This window comes from Neopsephotus bourkii, unplaced genomic scaffold (assembly GCF_033783945.1).
Source record: "Neopsephotus bourkii isolate Nb327-2 ecotype Australia unplaced genomic scaffold, CSIRO-AGI_Nbou_v1 NB_690, whole genome shotgun sequence".
Lineage (NCBI taxonomy): Eukaryota > Metazoa > Chordata > Aves > Psittaciformes > Psittacidae > Neopsephotus > Neopsephotus bourkii.
This window is the reverse complement of record NW_026901189.1, coordinates 2,970,944-2,986,642: the sequence shown is the minus strand read 5'-3', so window position 1 is coordinate 2,986,642 and position 15,699 is coordinate 2,970,944. Positions and strand designations below refer to the sequence as shown.

The 15,699-nt window shown below is 54.4% G+C and overlaps 1 protein-coding gene across 2 annotated transcripts; it reads left to right on the top strand.

Moving 5' to 3' along the window:
- The first annotated feature begins 862 nt into the window (after nucleotides 1–862).
- On the top strand, nucleotides 863–14,371 carry RBPMS (RNA binding protein, mRNA processing factor). Of its 2 annotated transcripts, XM_061353741.1 has the most exons (9): nucleotides 865–1,027; nucleotides 6,890–6,967; nucleotides 7,850–7,888; nucleotides 8,008–8,070; nucleotides 8,760–8,910; nucleotides 9,732–9,862; nucleotides 11,077–11,146; nucleotides 12,098–12,203; nucleotides 12,875–14,371. In XM_061353741.1, the coding sequence occupies exons 1-7, from the start codon at nucleotides 965–967 to the stop codon at nucleotides 11,137–11,139; spliced, it is 588 nt and encodes a 195-aa protein (XP_061209725.1). In that variant the 5' UTR covers nucleotides 865–964; the 3' UTR covers nucleotides 11,140–11,146; nucleotides 12,098–12,203; nucleotides 12,875–14,371. The 2 variants fall into 2 exon arrangements, with proteins under 2 accessions (XP_061209724.1, XP_061209725.1); XM_061353740.1 differs by having other exon boundaries at nucleotides 863–1,027; nucleotides 9,732–11,146.
- The last annotated feature ends 1,328 nt before the right edge of the window (nucleotides 14,372–15,699 follow it).

Sequence of the window (15,699 nt, the reverse complement as noted above, 5' to 3'; positions counted from 1 at the left end):
CCTGCAGGTCTGTTTTTTCCAGAGTTGCCATGATCTTAAAACACCTATCTGGTACAAGCCCTTTGCCATCAGCAGGATGTCCTCAGTGTCACCTCTGGTCCCCATGTGTTGTGTCCCATCTTCTTCAGAGACGGCTGCTGGTCCAATGCTTTTCACCCTAAGGGTCTCCATCACTCAACACCATCCACGGAGATGTGACAGGGCTGGGACTGACCCAAAGATCAGACAGAAGAACAAGGCGAGCAGGGTGCAAACTCACCTGAAGCTCTGCCTAAGTGGGGAGTGGGGTGGGAGCCTAAACGCAGCCCCAGGGCCAGCCCCACAGCCAGCCCTGCCCCTGTGTGTTCCCCCATCCATGCCCTGTGTCCCCATCACTGTCCCCTCCTCTGCCCCACAGCCCTGCTGCAGCCGTGACCCTGGGAGTGGGCCCTGTGTCCCCAGGACTGTGTCCCATGTCCCCATCCTTGTGTCCTATATCCCCAGTCCTACGACCGGACTGCCGTATGTCCCCAGCCCTGTGTCCCGCGTTCCCAGCCCATGCCCCCAGATTCCTGTCCTGTATCCCCAACCCTATGTGCCATCTTTCCAGCTGCATCCTGTGTCTCCAGCCTCTTGTCCTGTATCCCTAATCCTGTGCCCAGTGTTCTAGCCCTGTGTCCCAACTTCCCAGCCTTCTGTCCTGTATCCCCAAACCCGTGTCCCATCTTCCAACCTTCTTCCCCGTGTCCCAGACCTGTCTCATTCATCCTCCCGTCTCTCCTACCCCCGTGGCCCCGTGTCCTCATCCCTCCCCCCGCCTCCAGTTCCCCCCGGAACCTCCCTCCCCTCTCCTCCCAGTCCCTCCCCCGCCCCGGCCCCGCCCCGGTTCCCCCCGCGCCCTCCACCGCCGCCTCCAGCCTTCAGCACCGCCCGCCCCGGACGCGGCTGCCGCCGGCGGGACGACGAGCCTGGCCCCGAGCGCAGCATGAGCAGCCTCCCCGCCGACCGGGAGGGCGGCCCCGCCGACCCCGGCCTGCCCGAGGAGGAGGTACCGGGGGAAGGAGGGGATGTGGGGTTCGGGAGGTCCAGCATCCCCCTCCCCACCCGCAGCTGCCCCACGCCGGGGGGGGTGTCCTGTCGGTACCGGGACTGCTGCTGGAGAGGGGGCACAGCGAACTGCGGGCAGCGCATCCCCTGCTCCCCGGGACAGCCCCGCATCCCCCCGCAAACACCCTTCTGCCTCCCCGGGGAGCCTCGCAGCACCCCGGGGTGGGGGGGGGTGCCCAAGCAGCCTTCACCCCCTCCCCAGGGCCGGTGTTTGAGGTGACCGTGGTGGGTACCATGCATGTCCGCGTCTCTCAGCCCGAGGGTCTCACCCCAAAGATGTACCCCCGCCCTCATCCCCACGGGAGGCAAACGCCACAGCCCCGACACAGACTCTGCAAGCGCGGAGTTCCTGGTTTTACCCGTGACCTTGAGATGGGAATTTGGACTTTGGGAGGGTGAGAGCAGGTAGATGATAGGATCTCCTCCTCACCTTTCACCCCACTGCACTGTTCCAGCACGTCACTTTTCTATGGGGTCTCTGACTGATGGGCACACCGGGATGCTCTGCTCGCCTGCTCTCGCCTGCCTCAGGGTTTTTGGTTTTCCAGGCTGAAGCTTACCGAAGTTTCCCAAAGTGCTCCAATAAGGGGAATTTCTCCACTGATGGCCTCACCAGATCCTTGCAGGTGATGGTGATGATGTGGCTCACAAAGGGAATGCCGATGGGAGAAGTCCATTAAGGCCTGTTGCCTTTCGCAGCACCCTGTTCCCAGCTGGACCCAGGGGGGCGAGGGGCTGGCCATGGCACTGCTGGCCCTTGGAGTCCCCCTGACCAGGGGAATGCTGAACATGAGGAGTCCCTGCGAGGTGCCAGAGTCTCCTATTGTATTGGGAACATGTTAGGAGGGTGATGGCTGCTCCTGTTTGCAAACCAGACTCCTCCGGAGCCAGGCAGGTCTTTTTACCTGCACGAGTTTTTCCCAGCCCTGGCTGGAAGAGCCAGTGCTGTCGAGTATTTGCTTAAGCACAGGTGAAGGGGGCTGCCCAAGTACTGCACCCTACCTCCCCCTTCCCTGGGGCTTCCTGCCTTGTCCCCCTAAAAACAAAAGAGGGAGAAGCATCATGGGGAAGTCAGTCAGGGTGCTGCTGGGTGAGACGAGCCCCTGCTTTGCCCTCACTCCTCCCTGGGCTGGCCAGAGTCCTGCTGCCCAGTGTGGTCACCCCATCCCTGTCCCCTTCCCCCAGAAAAGGGACCCCCAGGTGTGGCGGAGCTGTGGGACCGGGGGTGGAAATGCCCACAGAGGATCCTGGAGGGGAGGGAGGAAAATTTGGGAAGGAGGTCCTGTCACTCCAGCCAGGCAAGGACGGCATGTAAAAGGCTCAGCAGAGGCCTTATTTGGTAGCAGAGCAGCTCAAGAGAGCCCGGCTTGTGGTCCTTGTCCCCGTCCTATGTCAGATCCTTCATCCCAGGGGACCAGGGCATGGAGAGGGGACCCCAGGGGTGGTTTCTGGGGCTGGGGGGGAAGGTACCCAGCAAGTGGGTAAGGATTGTCCCAGTGTTGCATCTCCCCCATGCTGCCAATTCCTTTCCTCCTCTAAGCACAGGGTCCGGAGGGTTTGTAGCCAGACACAACCGTGCATGACCCCCGCCGTTGCCTGCTGCTCACTCCTCTGCTCTGTTGCAATCCCCCATTTGCTCCCTTGGCTTCTCGCTGGCTTTTCTTCCTCTGCCGCTTCCTCGTTCCAGCCCCAACAGCTCTGGACTGGCTCTTCCCAGAGGGCTGCTCCATTTGTCCCGTCCTCCCACTGGACATTTGGCTACTGGTCTGGAGAAGTGGCTACGGGTGGCAGGACTGAAGGCTGAGCCCCTTCCTCCTGCATCCCAGCAGCACAGGAGCCAGCATCCCCTTGTTTATGTCAGGGAATTTTGCGGGTTGATGGCATGTGTACACACAGCCCAAGAATCTAAACCCAGCCAAAGAGGAGGACGCTCCATTAGCAGAGGGAGTATTTACGCAGGGATTAATCCCTGTGGAGCTGGAATTCACCCCACCACAGGGGAGGCAGTACCCCACTTTGCCAGGGAGAAGGGGAGGAAGCTCCGCTTGCCCTGTTTTATGGCTTGATCGCAGCGTTCCTGCTCCCACCGGGGCAGTCAAGCAGTTAATCGGCTGGTAGAGAATTAAAGCGAGCCCCCACTGAAGGGTGGTGGGCAGGGAGCTGGGCATGAAGGAGGCCATTAAATGCCTTGTGAATGAATCACCCAGAGGCCTTCCGCCTCTCCCTGCCGGCCCCCAGCCTGTTAACGTTTACCAGGGGTGGTTTGTGCAGGGGCAGGGGTGCGTGACCATGCTGGTGGGGTTCCCAGCATCCTATGGGATGGTCAGGTTGGATGAGGCTTGGAGCAACCCGGTCTAGTGGAAGGTGTCACTGCCCATGACATGGGGATGGAACTGGATGAGTTTTAAGGTCCCTTCCAACCCAAATCATTCTGTCATCTGATGGAGATCCAAGGCAGGCAAATTACTCCCTGGTGCCTCCTTAGCTGTGGGAGACAAACCTGGCTTGTGGCCTCTCCAGTATCCCTTAGATTGATCCCAGATGAGACATGGTGTTTGAGGACATCAGAAGGTGATGGTGCAGAGGTGAGAGGGACACACCAAAAGCAGGATGGAGATGGCTTCCTAGGAAGAGAGGAGAGCAGCAGAAGCTGGGAAAAGACTTTGCTGTCTTACTGACAGTACGAACCAGGAAGGGACAAACCGGGAGTGAGGCAGTGGAATTGGGATTCGGTGGCCCTGGCAAACCTGGGAGCTGTGGGACACAGCAGCAGGAGGAGGACCATGGAAAGTGGACGTGGTGTAGTCCCACAGTCATCATCCCCCCTGAAAGACATCCGGCATGTCTGTCGTGTCTGGCACCCTTGGCCAGCAGCTTCCTGGAGCAAGCACTGGCACTTCTTACCTGGAAGAAACCTTTGGTTCACCCCAGACTGTAACAAAGAGAGATGGAGAAACGCTCCACCAAGAGCATTTGGACCCCATCTTGGAGTGGTCATTTTTCCCTATGGAAGAGCACACACCTAGTAAGGCTTTTTTTTCCCCTCTCAAAGGCAGTATTTTGCCCTGGGAGTGTTCAGGGTTGAGGATGGAGGCAGAGCCCCTGGGATGTGTCGGCACAGCAGCGCCTGGAGCAGCTCTTTGCGGGTTTGAAGCTCCTTTTCCATTTAAGGGCAGGAGTAATATTTCCGCCTAAAATAATCTTTCCCCTTGGCAAGAGGATATCTGTCCAGCCTGCTGGGAATTATCCCCGAGGACGCTCCCTTTGTCTGCCTTTCTCTCGCATTAGCACCCAAATCCTCCCACCTGCTTGCTACCCAGCCCGGCAAGAGGATGTTGTTTAGGTAGGACCTACTCAAACATCCCTTTGGCCGGGTACGCCACTTTCAGGATTCGAGTGGGGTGTGCCTATGACCTCCTATCTCTTCCCTCCACTTCCCAGCTTCCAAAACATCCTTTTGGGGCTGGAAACCAGCTGGGAGATCTTTTGGAGCCTTCCTCCCTCTCTCGCTCTTAATTTGACGGTTTAAAACTTGGCCGACCCACGTTTGAACTTTCAAAGAAAACAAGTCATTACTGAAGAGAAGCCCTTCCTTTGCGAGGAGGCCCAATTCCAGAGTCTTTTATCTCCCATCTCTCTGCCAGGCAGCTATGGGGCTAAATGATCTGGCAAACCGGGCTCATAGGGGTTTGGATTTCAGGGATGTGGTGGTTTCTCCTGTGGAGCCACCTCTGAGGCCTCTGGTCCCTGGGGAGAGGAGAGGCTGGAAGACAGCAAGCTAACATGCCAGGGAGGACCAGAGGCTTGAGGGATGATGGAGACGGGGGGTGGGGGGAACCACGCAGGGATACTCAGCCTCCCCCAAAGTAAAACCCAGCTGGGAGGGTGGATGTGTCTGGCGATCTGATCCCCCACATAGCAGGCATTCTCAGTGGATCTGTCTGAAGGGGAGTACTTTTATTTTCCCTTAGGAAAGGATAAATTTGCCTTCCTTAATTGAAATTCATGGATGCAAGGGGAGGTCCTGCGGATGAATCCCTCCTCAGACCCTGCCAGGAGAAATCTGGGAAGTGTCTCCATTAGGAGACAGTGCAGCATTGCGTGCTTAGGGATGCTCCATCGCCCTTTGATCTCAAGAGAAAGGCAGAAAGCTGGTGGGGGTCCCCAAAGCATCCTGTGGGGGGTTTCCAGCTCACCATGAATGGTCGCAGTAACAGGGACAGGCTACGGGGCTGTGCCCAGCTGCAGCTGTGGCTCTGGAAGGGGTGAGGACATGCCTGCACTGATCCCATCCAGCCTGGAGCTCTCAGCATCCCTCTAGGCAAAGCCCTGAACATGCTTTCCTGGCTGGAGCAGGGCTTGGTTTCCAGGAGGAGCCAAGCCTGGGATGGCTGTACTTTTCATGGCTGGCCTGTTTTCTGGCACCCAGTGATGGAAGATGGGTACCAGCAGCCCGATGGGTATCGCACCACGGCTGTTGACACAAGGGCTACATGCAAAAAGCCCCTTTTGTAATTTAACCTTTTGTTATTTAGTAGATACAGGTCAGCCAGAGGTTTTGCTACAAAAGCAGGCATGTTTGCTGCTCCCAGGCCCTGGGAGATGGGGTAGATAGCTTATCTGCAAGAGAAAGAAGAAATGTCAGCAGAAGAATAGGCCTGGGGTGGCTGTTTCTGGCTGTGGGAACTAAAACTAAAATAGATAAAAAAGAAATTGAGGTTTACCCCCTCCTCTAGCCTGAATCTGGCAGCTTGGCCCCTGGTGGGGGGGGGTGACCTTGATCTAGCCCCTCGGGACGAGCTCTCTCAAGGTATTTGGCTGTCCAAAAAAACTAAGCTACAGCCATTAAATCCCCCAGATGACCTCCTAATAAGGTGCTACAGGAGTACTGGAAATGATGGGGAAGGCAAGGCAGGGATGTAGGATCCATCCCCAGGTGCCTCAACAGGAGCAGAGATGGTGGATGGGGACACAGCAGGACTGAAACCAAGCCGCTACTCATCCCCAGCATGGTCTGAGGCTAAATACAACCCTGGGGTGAGGGTCTCAGGTGAGGATGGTTGGGGCTGTTCTCAGCCCTAGGCTCCTGCCGGCCATCCAAGTGTTCGGGTGAGATTTCTGGGAGTGAGGAGTTGGCAGTTGATCCAACTGTTGGTCTCCTGCTTCACACCGCTCCCCAGGTTAGGAGCTGGTTCTAAAGCAAAACCATCCTGGCACAGGTCTTGCCCCAGGTGGGGTTTGCCTGTTCCTGAGGAGCCCCACGTTCACCCCAAAAGAGTTAAACCCCCTTAAAAAGTTACTTTTATAAACCAGGGACAAGCTGCTTAATGACACCTCCCTCTAAAACAGGGCCAGTCGTCCAGGAGGAAGAGTTGGGTTTTGCTTCTCCCAAGTCCTTCATGAACTGCTGCAATTAAACAGAGGCAATAGGCATTGTCTGCAGAGTGAGGGCTCTGCTGGGGAGGCCAGGAGGGGTCCTGTTTGCCAGACCCGGGTAGGAAGGGTCCAGGATGGTTTTTGACCCTTTTTGACCCAGAGGGAACTCAGTGTGGTGAGGACAGGTCTTGGTTACCTTTCCATGGTGTCTTACCAGCTTACTTCATGGTCCCATGAAGGATGGGGATACCTTTCCCAAAAATGCCACATCCCCCAAGTGTGGATTAAGGATTCTGGCTGCCTACAAGATTCCCCTTGGACTGGCATCATTCTGGAGTGTCACCACTGGAGGCTGTGGGATGCATGGGGTATTCCCAAGTTGGGGATGAGGGACGATCACCAGGAACCTCCTTTTCTGTTCTTCTAGGTGAGGACGCTCTTCGTTAGTGGGTTGCCTCTGGACATTAAGCCCCGGGAACTTTACCTGCTCTTCAGGCCCTTTAAGGTACCAGACCGGCGAGGGGAGAAGGGGGATGGAAGCACAGGGCAGGCCCCCTGCACCGTCCCATTACCACACCAGCCTTGGTGGGATCTGGGAACTTGCTGATTTCCTCCGAGAATATATCTAATTTTGTGATTTTATTCACAGAAACAAGTTTCTGCACCTTTTTTCCCCAATAGAAGGCATGAAAACTCAGGCAGTGGCTCAGATCTGTTACTACAGTGGACCTTTCTGAGCAGCCTTCCAATACCTAAAGGAGCCGGCAAGCAATCTGGAGAGGAACTTTTTATAAGGCCATGTAGAGACAGGACAAGGGGGAATGGCTTTAAACTGTGAGGGTGGTGAGGCCTGGCACAGGGTGCCCAGAGAAGCTGTGGCTGCCCCATCCCTGGCAGTGTTCAAGGCGGGGTTGGACAGGGCTTGGAGCAACCTGCTCTAGTGGAAGGTGCCCCTGCCTGTGGCAGGGAGCTAGAACTGGATGAGCTTTAAGGTGCCTTCCAACCCAAACCATTCTGTGATTCTGTGACTCTGTAAACCACAGGAAAATGGCATCAGGCTCTTTGGGGTTTAATTGCACACTGACTCACACCCCATTTAGCAGAAGACTGTTGGCTGCAGACCTCCAGTCTCTTCACCCTGCGAGACCTACATCTCAGACACTGGCTCTTTTCAAACACAAAGGACAGTAGTATCAGGCAACCACATCCTTACAAAAATCCAGCAGCGGTGAGTCCCTGTGCTGGTGGCAAGCTCCCCTCTGTGCCTACCTGATGCCCCAAAGCTGTAGGGCTGCTGGGTGATGGATACAGGAGGTTTCCCTCTCCAAAGGGCAGCTGAAAAGTGGGGATCTCCACCAACCACCCTTTTTTATTCTTTTTCTTGCAGGGATACGAAGGGTCCCTCATCAAACTCACCTCCAAGCAGGTAGGAGCCACTCAAAGTGGGGTGAGCATCCCATGCCATGCACCATCGGTCTCTGGGGCGAGGGGTTCCTTCTCTGCTCCCTATCAGCATCACTGATGGTCCCTGTTCTTCCTCCACAGCCCGTGGGCTTTGTCAGCTTTGACAGCCGCTCCGAAGCGGAGGCAGCGAAGAATGCGCTGAATGTGAGTGCCCCCGGATGCTCCATGTATCTGGGATTTTCCCCTTCGTCTCCCCATCCCCGGATACTCTCCAGGTTCCTCCATCCCCGGAATGTGCATCTCTTGTACTGGCTGGTGGTACCGCATCCCCATCCCTCCAGCTAATCCCCATGGGTTGGTTTTCATCTGCATCCTCCCAGGGGGCTGCATCCCAAGGCCAAGCCTAAGGATTAGAGCCTTAGATATGAGTCTGAGAGAGACGCCTTTCCCAGCCTCTCCTGTTATTTCAGTGGGAAAAATCCCAGCTAAAGCTGGAAAAGGAAAAGCAAATTTTGCTTTAGAGGCTCCCTCCTACCTCCGCGGAGTTAAACCTCCTGAAAAGAGTCATGGGCAGAAGTGTGCGGAGCTGGGTCTCCAGTCCCCCCGGGGTTTTGGTTGGGGTTGGGGTTTTTTTTTTCTTCCTTGGCTTCATTTTCAATGCAAGATATTTTTTGGCTCTGCTAATCCCTCTGGATAAGAGCGCAGGACGCTGACTGCCAAATATGGTTCCGATGCTAGAGATGCCGGAGGAATGCGAGCCGCCTCGGGGCCTGGAACATGAGCTCATTTCAAGGCTGGAAGTGGAAAAGAAAAAAAGAAATCCAGTACTGGGGAGTTGTTTTTGTTGTGGGGCTGGTGCTCACCCGACCCACCGTGCCTCTCCGCTCCCGCAGGGCATCCGCTTCGACCCCGAGATCCCCCAGACACTGCGGCTGGAGTTTGCCAAGGCCAACACGAAGATGGCCAAGAGCAAGCTGGTGGGCACCCCAAACCCCAGCACGCCACTCCCCACTGCCATACCTCAATTCATCACCCGCGAGCCCTGTAAGTACCAGCCCCAGCTCCCCTGAGGGAGCCCTGTGCCATGTCCTCCCAACCTGCCACCATGGCAGTGCCAGCAGGTTTCCAGGGGTTGTTCCCATCCTCATTTTCCTCAGGGAAAATGCCTTATTCAGGGAATTCAATGTCATCCAGACATCCCAGGTGGATGTAGCAGGATACCGGAGGGAGCAGGGATGCTGGAGGGGGGTGGCGATGGGAACACTAGGTCCTGTCGGAAGCTGCAGTGCCTGTTTGCTGCAAGCATGGTGGCATGTTCTGGCTGGTGGCCATGAGTCCCCAAACACTGGGACATGCGACAGCCGGCTCTGAACAGTGCACAGAAATGGGATGAGCTCCCGGTGCCGCTTCACGGTGCCAGGGAGTATCTGGGTGGAAGCCTCGATGATGTCTTGCTGTGAACACGCCATACCCATTTCTGCTACTGAAAAAGTAGATACCAGTGTGTGGATACCAGTTCCTCGCCTCACCGCTGTGCATGGCCGTGAGTTGCACACTCTCCTCCGCACGCACTGACACTCGATTCCTGGGGTAAATAAACCTGGAGATGATGCACCGAGCACTGTAGCATCACTTGCCACTGGCCAAAGTCTGTGCTTTCCCAGTGGGCGAATTCGGCATTGGCTTTGTGGTCAGCTCTTGCCAGCAGCACCATCACGTCATGCTTCTTCAGAGGAGGCTCTGCTCCTGCTTTTGCCTGCTTTGGGGGGCGAAGGAAAAACCAGCAGAGCTGTTGGTTATCATGTGGCGTGGTGGAGGTCGCATCCTGGTGCCTGCCATTAACTCTTCTTCTTCTTTCCTTGCAGATGAGCTCACAGTGCCTGCACTTTACCCCAGTAGCCCTGAAGTGTGGGGGCCATACCCTCTGTACCCAGCGGAGTTAGCACCTGCTCTACCTCCTCCTGCTTTCACCTATCCCGCTTCACTGCACGCCCAGGTAATTCAGACCCATCCGCCACCACTGCGCTCACCCTCACAGACCTCCCCTTCTCCTGGGTGCTCGCTGCACCACTAACCTCTGCCCAGCTAACAGGCACTCACCCCTCCTCACTGAGACTTAGGGATGGCACCAAACACCCTGTCTGTCTTCCTCCCTTCATTCCCACCAGGTGGGGCGGGAGGGATTGGGGAAGCTTGCTGGCACAGGACTTGATCCATCCCCACCGCTCCCAGTACCAAACAACCCATCCACTCCCTTGAGCATCGCTGGGATGCAGCTTGATGGATGCGGGGTGTGAAGCAAAGCAACCCTGAGGAGAGGGAAAGCGAGTTGCAAATGGAGGACCCATCTTTTATTGACAAGTGCTTTTCCGTTGGCTGCCCCAGTGGCAGCATGTGGATGTTAAAATGAAGCACCTACCTAGCGGAGAAAAGGAGAACTAGAAATGGAGGCGGTGGAGGATTTCTTTGCAGTGCCAGCCTTTGGAATGTTTCCCGTAGTGGCATCACAGGGATGATGGGAAGAGATGCCTGCCACGGAGTGGGGAACAGAAGCTGCCTCCCCAGCAGCCATGCTGGACATTATCCCAGCTTGTGCTCCTCAGCTGCAGCTTGGCGGTGAGCAGGAGGAAATGAGCACATGGAAACTGATTTGCCGGATAAGCCACATCCGAAAGTCTTGAACCGGGTTATCCGGAGCCACCATCGCCGGAGCCAGAGACAGCCGGGGGCTGGTTTGAACGGGAGGGCGAGGAAAAGCGCTCCATGTACAAACCATCCTCAGCCTTTGGATGAAACTCCAGGTTTTCAGGCCTTGCTGTCTGTAGGAAGAGCAGCGGTAAATATTATTGCAGTGACGTACTTGCCTTGTCAAATAACCACTAACAGGCAGCACCTGCGCTGCTCAGGAGGCTGGTGAAATGGCCAGCAAAGGAAGTGGAGATGTAAGGAGGCTCCGAGGGCTCCTGGGAAAATCCATGCTGAGAATTGATGTTAGATGCTGAGACTATCCCCACTTGGTCCTGCTGCAAGCAGTGATGCCACAGGCTGCATTCAGCCCCAGCCAGTGTCATCATCCCAACCAGAGCTGGGAAGTACTGCGTGTGTTTTGATCTCCTTGGGGAAGGCTGGGAAAAGGGAACCCATAGGAGCTTCGTGCCAGGGTGTGTGGCCACCACTCTTCTCACCTTGTTGCACCTCTTGTCTTTGCAGATGCGCTGGCTCCCTCCCTCCGAGGCTGGTTCTCAGGGCTGGAAGTCCCGTCAGTTCTGCTGAATGCCGGGTGAGTGCTCTCCTGTCCTCCCCCCTGCTGTGACTCTCGCGGTCTTCAGCAGCTTAGAGCTGGTGAACATCTCATAAAGCCTTAATGAGAACTCTCCTGGAAGCCCCAGTGTGGTTACCAGGGAGGTAGGAGGATGGTTCAATTACACCTGGAACCGCTGTGGATGGCAGAAGCCTTGTGAAACATGCTCTGCAAATAACTCAGCCTTTTGTGGCTAAATAAACAAAAGCGATTCAAATGGAAGAGGGGGAAGAGGCTCTGCTGATGCTGAGTATCACTTGCTCCGTGAGCCTGCAGGAAGCCTCCTGTGCCAGTGTTTCCAGCTAAAATCTAAGCAGAGCTATATTTAGGAAGAGGAGCTGAGTGAATCCCTCAAAAAGATCCATCTGTTTGCAGCAACCCTGGTAGCCAAAATGGGCTGCAAGGATGGAGGGTCAGGGACCACCTGGTTCTCTGCCTGCTCCACCAGCCAGTTTTGCTGCTCAGACTTTCCTGCCTGCGTCCCATATAGAATCACAGAATGGTTTGGATTGGAAAGGACCTCAAGATCATCCAGTTCCAACCCCCTTGCTGTGGGCAGGAACACCTCACCCCAGACCATGTCACCCAAGGCTCTGTCCAACCTGGCCTTGAACACTGCAGGGATGGAGCATTCACCACTTCTTTGAGCAACCTGTGCCAGTGCCTCACCACCCTCACAGTAAAGAACTTCTTCCGTATAGCTAAACTAAACCAAACTGTGAGTTTGAACCCATCACCCCCTGTCCTATTGCTGCAGTCCCTCATGAAGAGTCCCTCTTCAGCATCCAGATACACCATGTGGAGCCTATCAGGGCAGGTTTGAGATCCAAACTACCCTCTTAGGAAGTGCAGACACTGGCCACCGCCAAACAACCTCTCCCCACAGCACACTGACCTCGGTCCCTGACCCTACGCCGTGTCCTCTCGCAGGTCTCAGGTGTGTGATGGTGGCCTACAGTCAGTCTTGTGGGTATTAATGGAGTCTTCCAAGGTGGCTACTGGGTTGGTGTGCTCTCTGCAGAACCACAGTGTGCTGGTAAGGCTGCAGCACAGCCTGGCTGTGCCGGGGGGGGGGGACGTGGCCCAAGGGGAGGGGGTAGAGGGGCAAGGAAGCCGTTGTGGTGTCCCCGAGGGAAGAGGCAGCGAGGTGACAATCCCTGGGATTGACCCCTGCTCCCCCTGTGGCACGACACCTCCAGCACCAATCCAGCGATCCATGCTCTGTCATTCCTGCGCTTATCGCTGTTATCTGGGGTGAGAGTTTCAACAGCCAAGGAATGCTGCTCGGCTTTGAATTACCCCCAGTAATCTCATCTCGCTGCTCTGCTCACTTCCTGCCTTGGATCAACACAGACTGAATTCCTCTTAAGCGCAAATTCAGTTCCAACTTAACTCTCAGCTTCCCAGCTGGTGCCTCCCTGGTTAAAACCCCAGGGGCTACAGAAGAACAATCAGGGCGGTCCTTTCCCTCTGTCTGACCCCAGGGTGCCGACAGCCTGGGCTCTCCCTGCGGGCATTTCCCATCTTGCCCTTTCTGGGTTAAACAACTGTCCTTGTAGCTGCTCTCCCTTCTTCACCCCCTTTCCAAAACAGTCCTCCCTCTATGCTGCAGCACGGGAGCTTCCCCACAAGGGAAAAAAGATTAACCACATCCCTTCCCTTGGCCTCAGCCCACCACCTTTTCTTAACACCTCTCTGTTGTTACAGGCTTGAAAAAAACACAAACAAAAAACCTCACGCAAGTTTGGATTCCTCCAAGACTTTCCCACAGCCTCTATCACACATCTGCTCTCCTAGAAGAAAAATGGAAAAGCATACCTAGTAATAATATTTTCCTCTTTTACACTGTATATTTGTGAGAAAGAGTGTGTTACTTCTGAAAGCATGGTTTGACAGGCATTGCTGTAGTGTTTGACAAGTCTTCAAACAGAACCATAGGAAAGCAGACTGAAAAAAAAATCAAAAAAAGAAAAAAAAAAGGCAAAACAGGAGCAAGTATTTTTGTACCAAACCTCCTAAACAGAACAATCTTACACTGGCTCAGACCACAGGTTTTGTGCTTGACTTTTGAATGCGTGTCAGTAGGAGTCTGTATCCCCCTGCCCCGTCAACTGCATGTCAAAGGCATGATGCTCACGTGCATGCAGATGTCAAGATGCACGATTTGGGTGTGTAGGAATCGTGCTCTCTCTGGCACAGGAATTGCGCTCCGGCTGCATCGGCAAGACATCTGCAGACACTGACAGTATTACTGTTTTCTTCCCAGTTGTACCAAATGACAACCAGGCAGGACAATCAGAAACTTTCTTATGGTGATTCTGCTTTTTACCTTAGGGCTATGTTAATAGCTTGCTGTGCAAAGCTTCAGCACGGTACAACGGGCTCAGATCAGGGATGGGCAGAGATAGCCCACATATGTAGCAAGGTGACAATTTGCCTCTTTCTCCTCCTCTTCCTGCCATGACTGCTTGAAGTTGTTATAAGCACCATAAACTGCTGTATGGGAAAAAAACAAACAACAAACCGCTGGTTTGCCAGCTTACTCGAGCTTGGGCACGAGTCCTGAGCAAGCTGACAGGCAAGAGACTGCTTGACATACCAGTCTCTCCCTCTCCATGCTCCAGGAGAAATTTGGAAAGAGCAAAGCAAACCAAAACCTCGAAGAGATTTCGGTTTCTTGCAAAAGGAGGTGCAAAACTTCTTCCATTGCCTGTCCTCCCAACCCTATCCTCACTGCAGGGCACACTGAGCTCAGCCGCTGCCTAGGCTTTGCTGTAGTCGGTTTCCCAGCTGCACTGAAGACATGGGGTGCCCATGGCCTTGGTAAATACATCATAACCTTTTTCTTCCTCCCTCCTTTTATTCTGTGGGTAGGCTGAGATTTTGGCTGCTGGAGCAGGGGCAGGTGTTGGGTGAAGCGGTGCAATGGGAAACTGTCCTGTTGGGGTCTTCTGTAAAAAATGGCACTGATACAGGCAACTCCAGAAGAAATCAATTCCAAGACAACCCCCTGAGTGGCTCTAAACGGAATGATATCAGCATTTCCAAGCAACGGACTAACTCTTTTAGCAAACTATTTCCTGTACTTTGTCTTGTGGAGAGGAGAGAAGCATCCACATTGTCTACTCCGCTTTTGGAATGTGTTTAAAGGTACTTTTCTATTGTAATTTTTTAATAAATAAAAGCAGTGATTATTATAAGTTAGGTGCAGAGCGTCTGTCGTGTGCTGTGTATCTGGTTGGGAACTGGCAGAAGGATCCCAGCACACACCCTTCAGGGCTTTGGGGAACAGCAGCCTCCTTCCTCTGGGTATTGGAAGGTGACACAGTGACTTTTCTCAGGGCTGATACTGTCACCGGGCTTGGCTCACGTGGATCTCCAGGAAAGCTCCAAAATCCAGGCTGGAAGGGTCATCAGGCTTAAAAGAAATTACTCCAAATTCACAGAGATGTTATCGGTTAGTTTTGAAACCTACTAATCTTGGCACTGAGCGCAGGAGCTAAGATGCATTTTTCCATGAGCTCAGCTACAGCAGAGACAAACGTAACCTAGAGACCAAGGGCCAGATTATCTTTTTTTATTTAACACACTGAGAATTCTGACAAACTTGGTTCCTGAGCCCAACCTAGAAATTACTCCTCCTTCCTCCGCTCTGCTCTCTCCCCGATGAATGCCACCAGACTCAGCCAACATGCCAGACTCTGAAAGCAAAGCACCAGGAGCAAGCTCCAGCTTAGAAAACCCAGCCCAGAGAACAGTGTGTAAAGGATGTTATTAAAGCAATATCCAAACTCGTTGAGAGTGAAAAAGGCACAGTGGTGTTACTTGAAACCCCTGCTGGCAGGGATGAAGAGTTAAGCCCTTAATGTTGGATGCTAATCCCTCCGCGGCCACCACAAGTCACAGCTTTCTTTCCGATTTGAGTTCAGGGGAGAGGTTTGTTGGCAGGCCTGGGATGGGAAGGGAAGAGAGTGCTCAGCCCAACTACTATTCAGAACAACGCTGTTCTGGGCACTGCTTCAGCGAGACAAGCAGATGCAGATTCAACAGCAAACATTCCCCATCGCTAAAAAAGCAATGAAACTCACAGGGAAATGTCCTCCTGGACTTTGCCTGGGCACAGCATCTGCTGGGAGATCTGCCCTGTAAAAGGAAGTGGGGCCTTCCCCAAAATATTTAACCTCCTGAACCTTTTCTTTAAAGCCAGAACGTTTTCAGCTCCATGCTGATCGGAGTTGCCCTCATCGGCGATGGGAAGCAAGGGAGCATGCTCGCCTGGTCCCAACGTCCCCTTTGCCCATGGTGACCTTTCCCCATGCGGCTGGGGGAACATTCCTTCCCCATGACCGTCGGGGAGCTTACAAGAAGGCCCAAGCTGCTGGCCAACACCAGGAGATTGCAAAACAAGATCTGGGACTCCCGGCCCGGTGCTGGCACCCAATACCACGGATATGTCCTGGGCTGGGGGGCACGAACGGGCGGCACTGGAAAAACTAAAATGAGAACATTTTGCACTCCACTGTTTCCAAGTC

Coding starts and splice junctions, on each gene's coding strand:
- RBPMS (XM_061353740.1), top strand. CDS start 965: ATGAGCAGCCTCCCCGCCGACCGGGAGGGCGGCCCCGCCGACCCCGGC. Junction 7,889..8,007: donor TCAAACTCACCTCCAAGCAG/GTAGGAGCCACT, acceptor CTTCCTCCACAG/CCCGTGGGCTTTGTCAGCTT. Junction 8,911..9,731: donor ATTCATCACCCGCGAGCCCT/GTAAGTACCAGC, acceptor CTTTCCTTGCAG/ATGAGCTCACAGTGCCTGCA.